The sequence below is a fragment of the Panthera pardus genome, unplaced genomic scaffold (assembly GCF_024362965.1).
Source record: "Panthera pardus isolate Hobbes unplaced genomic scaffold, ASM2436296v1 HiC_scaffold_16, whole genome shotgun sequence".
In the NCBI taxonomy this organism is placed as follows: Eukaryota; Metazoa; Chordata; class Mammalia; order Carnivora; family Felidae; genus Panthera; species Panthera pardus.
This window is the reverse complement of record NW_026526721.1, coordinates 155,890,390-155,903,422: the sequence shown is the minus strand read 5'-3', so window position 1 is coordinate 155,903,422 and position 13,033 is coordinate 155,890,390. Positions and strand designations below refer to the sequence as shown.

The 13,033-nt window shown below is 37.3% G+C and overlaps 1 protein-coding gene across 50 annotated transcripts in view; it reads left to right on the top strand.

Moving 5' to 3' along the window:
* Positions 1–13,033, top strand: part of CLASP2 (cytoplasmic linker associated protein 2) — a 180,613-nt gene that overhangs the window by 48,189 nt on the left and 119,391 nt on the right. For 34 of the 50 annotated variants that reach the window (XM_053904085.1, XM_053904088.1, XM_053904086.1 and 31 more), the window contains one exon: positions 9,064–9,210. In XM_053904085.1, coding sequence (XP_053760060.1) covers positions 9,064–9,210 — 147 coding nt within the window. Of the gene's footprint in view, positions 1–8,473; positions 8,682–9,063; positions 9,211–13,033 lie in introns of those variants that run through there. The other 16 variants (XM_053904121.1, XM_053904119.1, XM_019418573.2 and 13 more) reach the window with 2 other exon arrangements.

The window sequence follows — 13,033 nt, the reverse complement described above, 5'->3', positions numbered from 1 at the left end:
AGTGAAGTGGAAAGTTTGAATAGCCATTTGAATACATGGCTTTCCTTAGAAGGGAAAAAGAAAAAAAAGGAAGGAATCTGATAATGGTAATATAAGTTTACAATTTCTTATCTGAAACGTTGGGGACCAGCTATGTTTTGGAATTCTGCGTATGTCAGATTTTAGAAAAGCAACGATCATAAACCATTATATCACACAAAAACTCCAGCTGTGTTCTGGGCTGTACCTCGTAGTCAAGCATGTTAATATTTTTGCAGTTAAGTATATGCAAATTCACAATGAGTAAAATAAAGACAAGAAAACAGCTTCATGTCAGTTCACATGTTGTGCCATAAACTGAGTTCAAATCAGCTTAGATTTTGCTACCAAATGAATTTAAAAAGAAAAAACAATTTAAAGAAGAGTTAATAACCTATTCTTCTCCAACTATTCCAAAAAAATAGAAGAGGAAGGAAAGCTTCCAAATCTGTTCTAAGAGGCCAGCATTACCCTGATACTAAAACCCAGATAAGGACCTACAAAAAAAGAGAACTACAGGCCGACATCTCTGATTAACATAGATGCAAAAATCCTCAACAAAATGTTAGCAAATCAGATTCAGCAGTAAATTAAAAATCATTCACATGATCAAGTGGGATTTATTCCTGGGATGTAAGAGTAGTTCAGTATTCACAAATCAGTCAATGTGTACATCACATCAACAAGAAAGAGGTCAAAAACCATATGATCATTTCAATAGGCACAGAAAAAGCATTTGACAAAGTACAACATCCATTTCTCATAAAACTCTCGACAAAGCAGGTTTAGAAGGAACATACCTCAATATAATAAAGGGCATATACGAAAAACTCACCCCTAACATCGTATTCAGTGGTGAAAAACAGAGCTTTCCCCCAAAACTCTGGAACAAGACAAGGATGTCCACTCTCACCACTTTTAGTCAACATAGTACTGGCAGTCCAAGAAAAAGAGGTAAAAGGCATGCAGACTGGTAAGGAAAAAGTCAACTTTCACTGTTTGCAGATGACATCATATTATATAGAGAAAACCTGAAAGACTCCATAACACTGCTAAAACTGATAAGTGAATTCATTAAGGTCACAGGATACAAAATCAATGTACAGAAGTCCGTTGCATTTGCATACACTACAAATGAAGCAGCAAGAAAAGAAATTAAGAAAACAATCCCATTTACAGTTGCACCAAAAATAATAAAGTATCTAGGAATAAACTAAGACAAAAGGCCTGTACGGCGAAAACTATAGAACAGTGATGAAAGAAAGTGAAGACGGCACAAATGGAAAGATAGTCCATGCTCGTGGATTGGAAGAACAGATACTAAAACATGTATACTACCCAAAGCCATGTACACATTTAACGCAATCCCTATCAAAATACCAATTGCATTTTTCACAGAAGGTGAACAAACCATCCTAAAATTGGTATGGAACCACAAAAAACCCTTAATAGCTAAAGCAGTCTTGGAAAAGAAGACCAGAACTTGAGGTATCACAGTCTCAGATTTTAAGATCTACTACAAAGCTGTAGTGATATAAACTGTGGCACTGGTACAGAAATAGACACGTAAATGAGTGGAACAGAATGGAGAGCCCACCGACTCTTGATTTCGGCTCAGGTCATGATCTCACTCACAGTCATGAGAATTGAGCCCTGCATTGGGCTCTGCACTGGGCATGGAACATGCTTAAGATTCTTTCCCTCTCCATCTGCCCCTCCCCTGCGCTCGTGCTCTCTGTCTCAGTCTCCGTCTCTCTCTCGAAAAAAAAACAAAAAACAAAACCAGAAGTCCATGATTATATAGTCCGTTAACTTTTGATGAAGGAGGCAAGTAAATGCAGTGGGAAAAAGACCATCTCCTCAACAAATGATGTTGGGATAACTAGACAGCTACATGCAAAAGAATGAAACTGGACCGCTTTCATATACCATGCACAAAAATAAACTCAAATGGAATAAGGACCTAAGTGTGAGACCTGAAACCATAAAAATCCTAGAAAAGCACGGGCAGTAATTTCTCTGACATTGGCCATAGCAGCTTTTTTCTCAGTATGTTTCCTAAGGCAAGGAAAACAAAAGCAAAAATAAACTGTTGGGACTACACCAAAATGAGGTTTCTGCAGAGCTAAGGAAACAGCTAAAGCTAAAAGACAACCTACAGAATGGGAGAATATCTTTGCAAAAGACATATCCGATAAAGGATTAGTATCTGAAGTATGTAAAGAACTAATACAACTCATCACCAAAAAAACACAAATAATTTAATTAAAAGTGGGCAGAAGACGTGAGCAGACATTTCTCCAAAGAAAATACCCAAATGGCCAACAGATACATGAAAAGATGCTCAGATGCTCAACCTCCTCATCAGGAAAATGGAAATCAAAACCACAATGAAATAGCTCCTCATACCTGTCAAAATGGTTAAAATCAAAAACACAAGAAACAACAGGTATTGGCAAGGAAGTGGAGAAAAAGAAGCCATCTTGCACTGTTGATTGGAATGCAAGCTGGTGCAGCCACTGTGGAAAACAGTATTTTTGGTTTCTCGAAAAAATGAAAAATAGATCCAGTAATTCCACTACTGGGTATTTACCCAAAGAAGATGAAAACACTAATTCAAAAAGATACACGCGCCCTTATGTTTATAGCAGCGTTATTTATAATAGCCAGATTATGGAAGCAGCCAAGTGTCCAATGACAGATAAATGGATAAAGAAGATGTGGGTATGTGTGTGTGTATAAACACGCATACATAACGAGTATTACTCAGCCATAAGGAAGAATGAACTCTTGCCATTTGCAACAGCATGGATGGATCTGGAGAGTATAGTGCTAAGTGACATGAGTCAGAGAAAGACCGATGCCGTGTGATTTCAGTGCTGTGAGGAATTTAAGAAACAGGAACAAAGAAAAAACAGAGACAGACCGAGAAATAGACTCTTAAGTATGGAGAACAAACTGACGGTTACCAGAGGGGAAGAGGAGGATGAAATAGGTACAGGGTGTTAAAAGTACACTTACCGCGGTAAGCACTGAGTAATGTATAGGAGTGTTGGATCACGATGCTGTACTCCTGAAACTGATACAACGCTGTATGTTAACTACACTGGAATTAAAAAAACAACACGCTAAAGCTGGACTTTTAGAACTTCCTGGCTTTCAGGCATTGCAGTTAAGGGATTGTGGGCCTGTAATCTCTCCGTGCTTGCTGAGAACAGTACCCTGGTGTTAGATGAAGGCAACAAAAGGTAGAGCCTTATTCTGCTTGGGCTGCTTTTTATTTCTGCCTACCTGTCCTCTCCCCCACCCTTCCTCCTCCTCACTTCCCTCCCCTTCTTCATTCTATTATCATCTCTTCTTCCTCCCCCATCTATTATCCCTTTTTCTTCTACTCTTACCACTACTCTTTTTCTCTCATTTTCCATTTCAATCCTACACATACCCATTGCAACCTGCTACTTTATTAGTTTTTATCTTCTAGTACTTTTAAATTCTTCCTCTTGATGACGTTCGGCACTAAACTATACCAATGTCTTTTTGGAGTGAGAGCAAAGGTGTCAAAGTAATCATGCTTTCTGTAGTTGATCCTTTTTTATTTATTCAGTAAATATCAAAGCACCTACTATATGTAGCCCAGGTGATTTTTTCTCTTTGATTTATCTTCTAGTTCAGTTGAGCTGTGTCTAATCTGTCATGCCTGCCCACTGAGTTTAAATTTCAGTTATTGTATTTTTATTTCTAGAAGTTCTGTTTGGTTGCTTTTAAAAATCTGTCACTTTTTGAACTTCCTAAAAGATCCCTGAAATTATTTTCAAGCTTTTCTAATAAAGCTTTCAAGTATAGGCATTTTATGGTCTGTGCTTGATAATTTTAGGATTTTTAGTGGATCTGTTCCTATTGTCTATTTCTGCTTATTCTTGCTCACGGTGTCTTGTGTCCTGCCATGCCAAGTGACCTTTCGAAAATGATTTGTGCACATAATGCGAGGCCAGACACTTTATTCCAGGAAAATTTTGCATTTGCCTTGGCTGTTGCTTGGGAGTAGGAGCACTCCCAATGTGAGCCAACTAAGTTTGAGGGCTGGAGAGTCTTGACGGTCTAAGCGATTCACCTTAATGAAGTACTCCATTTGATTTGCTTCTCTATTGCTCTCCTTTGAGAGTCATTGGAACAGAATAAAAGACTGTAAGAAGATAAGGGCTTACTTATCATTCACTTTAACCTTGAGAGTATAGTCATTTGGTAAACCAGCTTTTGATGGGAAGAGTCTCCTATTAGAATCTGTATCTTTTTTATGTGGATTTTCAAATTCTATTTCCTTTGCCCCCAAGGCTTCAAAATAGAAATTCATATGTACTGGTTTTGTCCTTTATTTCTTATGATTTTGTCAGATACTTAGTTGTTAACAAGATTTTTTTCTCAAATATCTATTCAGTGTTTATAGTTGTTTGCCTTCGGAATTGTGTTTCAATAACCTGGAGACTGAAGGTCTTCCTACTATGAGAAGGGTCATTCTAAGCATCGTTCCACATTTGGAGTTATAGCAGTGGACAAAATGGGCAACTTCTTATTCTAATAATAACACATTTCAGTGGGGGAGTCAGATAATAAAATATATAGATGGTAAGTGCTAAGGAGAGAAAATAGGAAGGTAGGGATAGATTGGTAGTGTCGGGATGTTGTCAAGTTTATAATTTTAGGATCCGAGAAGAGCTCATTGAGAAAGCGATAGAAGAATAGAGATCTGAAGGAGGTGAGTAGACAGGGTGGCTCTGCAGGGAAGAGCGTTCGAGGCAGAGGGAACCAGTGCAGAGGCCTTCCTATGAGTCTTGGCAAGGAGACCGGTGGGGCTGGTTTGGAGAAGAAGCTGGAGGGCAGTGAGTAGGATCACATTGGAGAGAAGCGCGTAGTATCTGAGATCTCCCAGGTTTTGGAGCACTGGTACTGATAGACCTTCTTATGGAGACCCAAGAGGGTTTCGAGCAGTGATGTGGTATGATTTTGTTCAGTTCAGGACATTATGTTGAGAATAAGCTCTGAAAGGGCAGAGGTGTGGAGTAGGAGTGATGGAGTTATGGCATAAACAGGACGACATTTCTGCCCACTTCCAGTCCAACTTCTAGTTCACTCTTAAAAGCGTCTATTGTTTTTGGAGGTGATAAGTGCTAGGAAGAACCAGAACTGGTTTGGTCTGAATATTTACAGTTAAGAAGATATTTTTAAGCGTAGAATATTTATAATTTCCATATAAATTACAAGACATTTTTACTTTGGGGACTTGTGATGATGGATTCATTTCATGAATTCTTTTAGCTTACAGTCAAGAAAAGGTATAACATTTTTGGAAGTGGTAAAAAAAAAAAAAATTCCCCTCTGTAGATACGTCCTTTTTTGCTTTATGTATTTGAAGCTATGTTACTGGGTCCGTGAAAATTTAGAGTCCTGATTTTTTTTTTCCCTTTTGGATTGATCCCTTTATCCTTACTAAAAGTCTCTACCTCTAGTAATGCTTCTTCAAACTGCCTTGTTTGAAATTAGAGCAGCTGTATCAACTTTCTGTTGATTGGTATTTGCCGTAGTCTGTCATTTTACCTTTAACTTTTATGTGGCTTTGTAAAGTATATCTTGTACAGGCAACCTATTTTTAAAAATGCAGTATTGTTCATTTATTTTTGAGGTAGTTCCTGATATATTTGGTTTCGTTTTTGCCACTTTATCTTTTTTTTCTATTTCATCCACTTGTTTTAATCTTTTAATCTCCTTTCCTGCTTCTTTTCAATTATGTAGATTCTTGAATTTTTCTTGTATTAGTTTATCTATGTATACATTTACTCTTATTCTAGTGGTTACCCTAGCAGGGATCGGCAAATTCACTTGCAGGCCACATCCAGCCATCCTCCTGTTGTACATAAAATTTTACTGAAACGCAGCCACACCTATGTGTTTACATATCATGTATCACTGCTTTGGCACCACAATAGCGTCAGTATTGTGTAGCCGCACAGAGAGATTCATGTATGGCTTACAAAGCCTAAAATATTTACCATGTAACCCTTTATAGAAAAAGTTTGCCAACTCCTGGTTCTTAAACTTGACCATGCATCATAGTCACTGGGAGGGCCCCCATCTCCAGAGTTTCTGATTCATTAGATTTCAGTTGGGGCCAGAGAATTTGCATTTTTAAGAAATTGCCAGGTGATGCTCAGCTGCCGGTCTGTACCACTGTCCTAGAGGTTATAATGTGCATCTTTGACTTATTCAGTAAAAAATAAATGTGTAGGGGCGCCTGGGTGGCGCAGTCGGTTAAGCGTCCGACTTCAGCCAGGTCACGATCTCGCGGTCCGTGAGTTCGAGCCCCGCGTCAGGCTCTGGGCTGCTGGCTCGGAGCCTGGAGCCTGTTTCCGATTCTGTGTCTCCCTCTCTCTGCCCCTCCCCCGTTCATGCTCTGTCTCTCTCTGTCCCAAAAATAAATAAAAATAAATAAATAAATAAATAAATAAATAAATAAATAAATGTGTATACTGCTCCCACAACAATGCTTAAAAGCCCAAAGCCTCTTTAACTTTATTTGCTTACCTCTTAAGAGCGCTATTTCATAATCATCTCAAGCTGATAACAACTCAAAAGTCCATCAGCAGTAGAATGGATATTACTAAATTGTGGTGTGTTTATACCCTAGAAAACTATAAGCAATGAAAATGAATCTCCCAAATAGTATATTGAGTGAAAAGAAGCTAGCTTCTCGTATGATTCCTTTTAGAGAAGGTTCAAGAATGGGTAGAGCTGACAATGCGGCTATGAGTCAAGACTAGCGTTGGTCGGTGGTCATGACTTCGGGGAGGTGAGTGAGGGTGTGTAAAGGATACTGATAATGATCTCCTGGTCTGGAGGCTGGTTACACTGCACGTCTGTTTTGTGAAGATTCATCGAACTGCAGACTTACAATTTATATACTTTTGTCTACCTTATTTTTGATTAAAAAAAGTTAAAATTTAGGGACGCCTGGGTGGCTCAGTTGGTTGAGCGTCTGACTTCGGCTCAGGTCATGATCTCATGGCTCGTGAGTTCGAGCCCCACGTTGGGCTCTGTGCTGACAGCTCAGAACCTGGAACCTGCTTCGGATTCTGTGTCCCTCTCTCTCTCTCTGCCCCTCCCTCGCTCATGCTCTGTCTCTCTTTCTCTCTCTCAAGAATAAATAAGACATTAAAAAAATTTTTTTTTAAGTTAAAATTTAATTTCCCAATAGTTTGAGAAAATTAAGAGTTAAAATTTTTTTAAGTGGTAAGAGACATTTACTCTCTTCGATTCTTGTGTGTGTAGGAACAGAACACTGTTTCCATGGGAACTTCTGGCTACTCAGTGTCTTAGTACCTATCTTTCTATACATCTGTGTGTCTCCTCTGTCTCTCTTGGCTACGTTTTCTTTTACATGGTGGTGGTAAAATAAAGTTTTTTGGGGATCATATTAGTGTTTTTTACAGAGCAGTCAATATAGAGCACAGGTTTTAACTTATCCAGACTGGCTCTCTAATAGTGTTATGCTAAAAAAGAAAAAAATATATCTATCTTTTAACTTGAAGATAGTATTTTCAGTTTAGTTTTTTCTTACAAATTATGCTATTAAAAAAAAAACTTGATGGAATGAAATGTGGCTTCATATTGGTTTGTCTATTTGATTTTCTTTTTTCCAGATAAATTCAACAGTCTTACCACTTGTCTGGTGTATTTTCTTTAAAATATATTTAATAGTTGAAGTATCCCTCTGTAGTAATGATTTCATTCTAGTTGATCTGGGTATTTGCATAGGTGAGGGGAACAAGTTGAAAGGAAAAGATTCTGACACATTATTGATCCGAAGCCTGTGGTAAATCTGCTCTTCTGCCTCGCCCATCTTGTTTGTCGTGGTTGGTTTGTGCAGGGTCCTAGAGAAGACCGTCTTCGCAGACAAGTAAAATGCATACAGCTTGTGATTTTGGAGGGGGGGGGGGGGGAGGCGCGGTTCATATTATACAAGGAGATGATACTATTGTGGTCATTAATGAATATTCTAAAAGGAGCTTTGGGTAGAATATTTTAGAATCATTTATGAAAACAGATTGTTCAGTTTGGTTTCTGTGGCCTAAATAAATAGCAAAATTGTGAGATCAGAGAGTTAATTATGCACAGAAATGAGCACTGTGATATTCCATGTTTTACTGATGCAATAATAAGCACCCCAGCAGAATGAATATTGCATAAAACCTTATGTTATATTTGTATAAATTTTCTTATGAATTAAATAGGAGAAAAGAAATTTAGGTTTAGAAACCTTTGTGTTGAAAGCCTTTGAAATTTAGGTAAAGGATGAGGATTGCAGCTGCATAGATAATTTTTTAAATACATGGAGAATTTTTACCTTTCATCTGGCAGTAGCTGCCATAAGATGATGTCACCTTGTAGCTGATTGGCTGTTACAGCACCTAGGGCAGGGAAGAGAAAGCAAAATGCCGGCACAAACCTCAGTGGTGGTTCTGTGGTTGTTTCTGTCTATTTTTGATAGAATCTTTGCTTAGTACCAGATCTACTGTACTTGGCCATGTGAACCATTGGGAGCATCCTAGGGTGAGGGAAATTCAGCGCTTTCAGAGGAATGAGGCGACTGATTTGCAAACGGATCTGTGATTGTAAGTTGCAAAATCCGGGTGTAAGGAATAAGGCAGGGTGTGCTGGAAGATATACTATGGGAGGAGCTGGCAGAAAATGCTTACATGAGTAGCAGAAAAATGAAAAATGCTTTTCACGATCAGGGTTAATATATCTGGTTTTATGATTTGCCTTCATGTATAGGTAGGAAATGTGACAATATTGCAGTCGAGTTGTAAATAATACTGGGCTATTTCAGATAGTGTTGGCCAGTATATAAATGCTTATCCAAAGGAGCTTTATTTTGTATTCTATCTTACAAAGTAATGATTTTATTTACAGCTTTATTTGATTTTTGAGTCTTGTGGGAAATGGAGCAGGGCGTAGTTCTCTTAAAATACATTTTTCTCGTGCTTTGTGCAGATAAAAGCTTTGATGATGAGGAATCGGTGGATGGAAATAGGCCATCATCAGCTGCCTCAGCCTTCAAGGTTCCTGCACCTAAAACATCCGGAAATCCTGTCAACAGCGCGAGGAAGCCTGCTTCAGCAGGTGGCCCTAAGGTTGGAGGTAATGTAAATCCATTTCCAGTCTGATGTGCATGCCGCACGCCCTTGATGTGGACACACATACTTAGAACTTCGGAGGAATATGTTTATTCATGACTGCAGCATGGTTGCAGGTCTGGGGCGTCTCTTGCAACACACAGAGAACGTGCTGCCTTTTCCAAAACGTTTTTAAAATGGGATCTATTGCTGTTTCCTGTGAATTAGTGTATCTTGAGTGTATTCATTTGTCAGATGCCATTTTTCAAGGGAGACATTTAAGGGAATCTTTCGATTTGGGGTTTTTTGGTTTTGTTTTTAAGGAGAGAGCAGGTTTTTCAGATTTTGGCTCTTAATTTTCAGGTGCTATCGTTGTTAAAGAAATACTGATTTATGTAACGTTTCTATACGTTCATCTAGTAGTGAGTCTTGAATACTTCAGGGTTGAAAAAATGGTTGAAGATACTGGATGTTGAATCATTTGTCACAATAGGAAATGGGTGGTGGTCAAGTGAAATTGCCTCAAAAATGGTTTCTGGATTTGATAATAATAAATAGGAAAAAACAGCTTTTATGAAGTTACAAACACATAGTACATTCTTTGATCATATTAGAACTGCTTCTGTCATACTGTTTATCTTTTAAATTTTTTTATGGGTATTTTTTTCATATTCTAATAAGAAAGCCGCGAGTACTTTTCAGGTGCTACTTTCTGCCAGGTCTTTTTGGTAGAATGAATCCTATTAGAATAAGTAAATATTTAATGCTAAAAGGACATTAGCTACTTTCTCCTTTTCTTTCGTGTGTGTGTGTGTGTGTGTGTGTGTGTGTGTGTGTGTGTTATAATTTGAGAGAACAGATTGTGCCTTGTTTTTGATAACTGGTAGGAAAATCCTGATCTTCAGAATTTTGTTTTTCCTCTTTTTACCTATAGCTTTTTTATTAAAAGTATAGAGAAAGGAAAAATAAGCTGTATATTTTGACCAGGTCCTGTAAGTTGTGTTCTCTTGACCTTTCTATACAACTAAACATTAATTTCAAGTCATGTGATATTCTCAATGCAGAAAAAATACCATTAATATTTCATTTTAGCTGTCTTTAGTGTGCCATATAACTAGCAAGAAAGATGATATATACACACACTTATATATCTATATATAAACATATAATCTCTTTACATATACTCTTATGCATATAAATAAATAGGTAAATATTTTGAAATAGAAATGTCTTAATGATTTCTCTTGGTATTTTGGGTAATTTACACTTTAGTGTTTTAATTATTTTCTCTTTGTTATAGGAATATATTATCACCCAAATGTTAGTTATCATATCCTATTACATGACATTGTCTATTATGCATTCTCATCTCTGGTAAAAAGTATACGACAATTCTGTGATTTCTTTTGTAACATATGGCTACCTTGAATTACTTGCAAAGGGGATTTTTTTTGTCTTGATTTTTGAATTATAGATTTCTGATATATGATACAATAGTGATTTCAGGTCTTATTTAACTTAAAATGGATTAATACGTGAAATGCATGGTGATAATATTTAACATTTTTGTGAATCTAAGCCATTCATTGGTTTATGATTAACTCTGCTTTTCATGTTTTATTTTCCTTAGAGGAAAATTGAGATTGTAGTTTACCTACAAAAGCTTACTTAATTTTGATGTTAATTAAACTGATAAGATCAGAGTGTCTTGTTGTTGTTGTTTTTTAAGGAAACAGATTTCCTTTATGCCACATCACCTTCTCTGGTTTGTAGTCCTACCAGATACGAAAATGCTAGATAGCTTTTGTGATCATAGGCATTAATCACTCATACAGATTATATCATCCATCTAAGCAGTGGCTCTTTTGATAAAAATGAGGACGAGATCTTCATTCCTCCTTCCTTCCCCTCCTTGTCCTCTTTCTCATCCTCCTCCTTTTGGCAATTGCAGATTCACCCTGCAAATTTTTGTCTGTTGCTTTTGTTTGCCCCAGCTCATTTAGGTTCACTGCCTGTTTCTCTACCTAAGAAAAGAGCTACTAGCCAGAAGATACTGATACTGCTTCCGAAACTAATGCCCTTCTTGGCTCTCAGTCCTTTGAAAATTTAACTTTAGATTTTCTGTTCTTGGCAGAGGCTTGTTGATTTTTAGATTAGTTATAGAAAGTTTTCGTAAGAGTTTAAGAACCTTTGCATTAGAGAGGACATTGGTCATATGGTTCAGTTTAGTGTTCAAGGGTAGCAGTCCCTTTCACAGTATGCCTGATAGGTGACTATTCAACATCTGATTAAAATAATGTATGCACATTGATTACAATTTGGAATAAAACCACCTACAATACCACTATATGTGAGGATAATCAATTGATATATTATGATGAACTTTCTTCTAATTACTTTCCAATAATTTACATATATATAAACTTACACACACACACATTTTCTTAGGAGGAGGACAGAATTGGCACCATTCGTGATGTCCTTTTGTATACCTTTTTTTTCTTACTAGTATTCTACGTGGAGCATTTTCTCATTATCCTAATTTATTAACTGAAAACTATTCATAGCTAAATAATATCTAGGTTGCTTTCAATATTTCCTGCCGTTATAAATAATTCCGTTATGCTTTTATGGGTATCTTTCAACACATCTCTTGCAATCATTTCCTTGGAATAAATTTCTCAAGTTTACTGACTCAGAAGATAGAGGGATTTCTCCTTTCAGTGTGGCACAGTGTCCTCCAGAAAGGTTATAAGCCAAATTCAGTTCTGAATAAATGAATTCTATTTTACATTGCATTAAATTCTGCCTCCTTGTAACTTAAGCAGGGAAGATTAATTATTTGTTAACATGATACTTTGAAATACTTGAAGGTTGGGTTGTCCCTGTCTCTCTCTGTAAGTATTCTGCTTTCTAGACTATACACTTTCTTTCTCATAAGTTTATATGGAATAATGAGGATTCAGTCTAAGCATTTCGTTTGCTACTTCTAGGCATATAATATACTGATAGGTATGTTTAGTTCCTATTAAAGGAATATGGTGGTGGAGGGGTATATGTATTAGTTGAATAAACCCATCACAGTCCACTGCGTTTAACAAATATTCTTTCAAGTAAGATTGCCAAGATAAGTGAATTTCTTTGGAATCCTTACTGAATCTACTTTTGAAGTTTTGGAGTTTAAGTTACTTCTCAGAGATATATGTCAAGATTAAAGAGATGTGTACTATTTTTAGCAAAGTATCCTATCCAGTTAATTAAAGCCAATAGGACCTGTGTTTAATCTTTAGTGTGTGTTAGTTTTTCTCTGTCCTTTGGCTCAGGGTGCCAACCTGTTTTACTCACATTGTAATCGTGTGGCCTTTAAGTCAAGGAGAATCAAACAAAGGGTCATGGGTTGCTCCATACCAGTATATTATTGCTATAGAAACCCATATTATGTGAGTGTCAGCGTTACCTTTGTGCTTAGCTAATTAGATAAAAGGATAAAATGAATTCCTTTATGTATTATTTTTTTTTAATGATTTCCTCTAAATAGTCCTTTTCTGAATAACATTTATAACTTCATAATAGGGATTAAGGTAGGGGTGCTTGGGTGGCTCAGCCCGTTAAGGGTCGGTCCAACTTCGGCTTAGGTCGTGATCTCACAGTTCTTGAGTTCGAGTCCCACATTGGGCTCTGTGCTGACAGCTCAGAGCGTGGAGCCTGCTTCGAATTCTGTGTCTCCCTCTCTCTCTCTCTCTGCCCCTCCCCTGCTCATGTTCTGTCTCTTTCTCTCAAAAATAAAATAAACATTGGGGGCGCCTGGGTGGCTCAGTCGGTTAGGGGTCCGACTTCGGCTGAGGTCA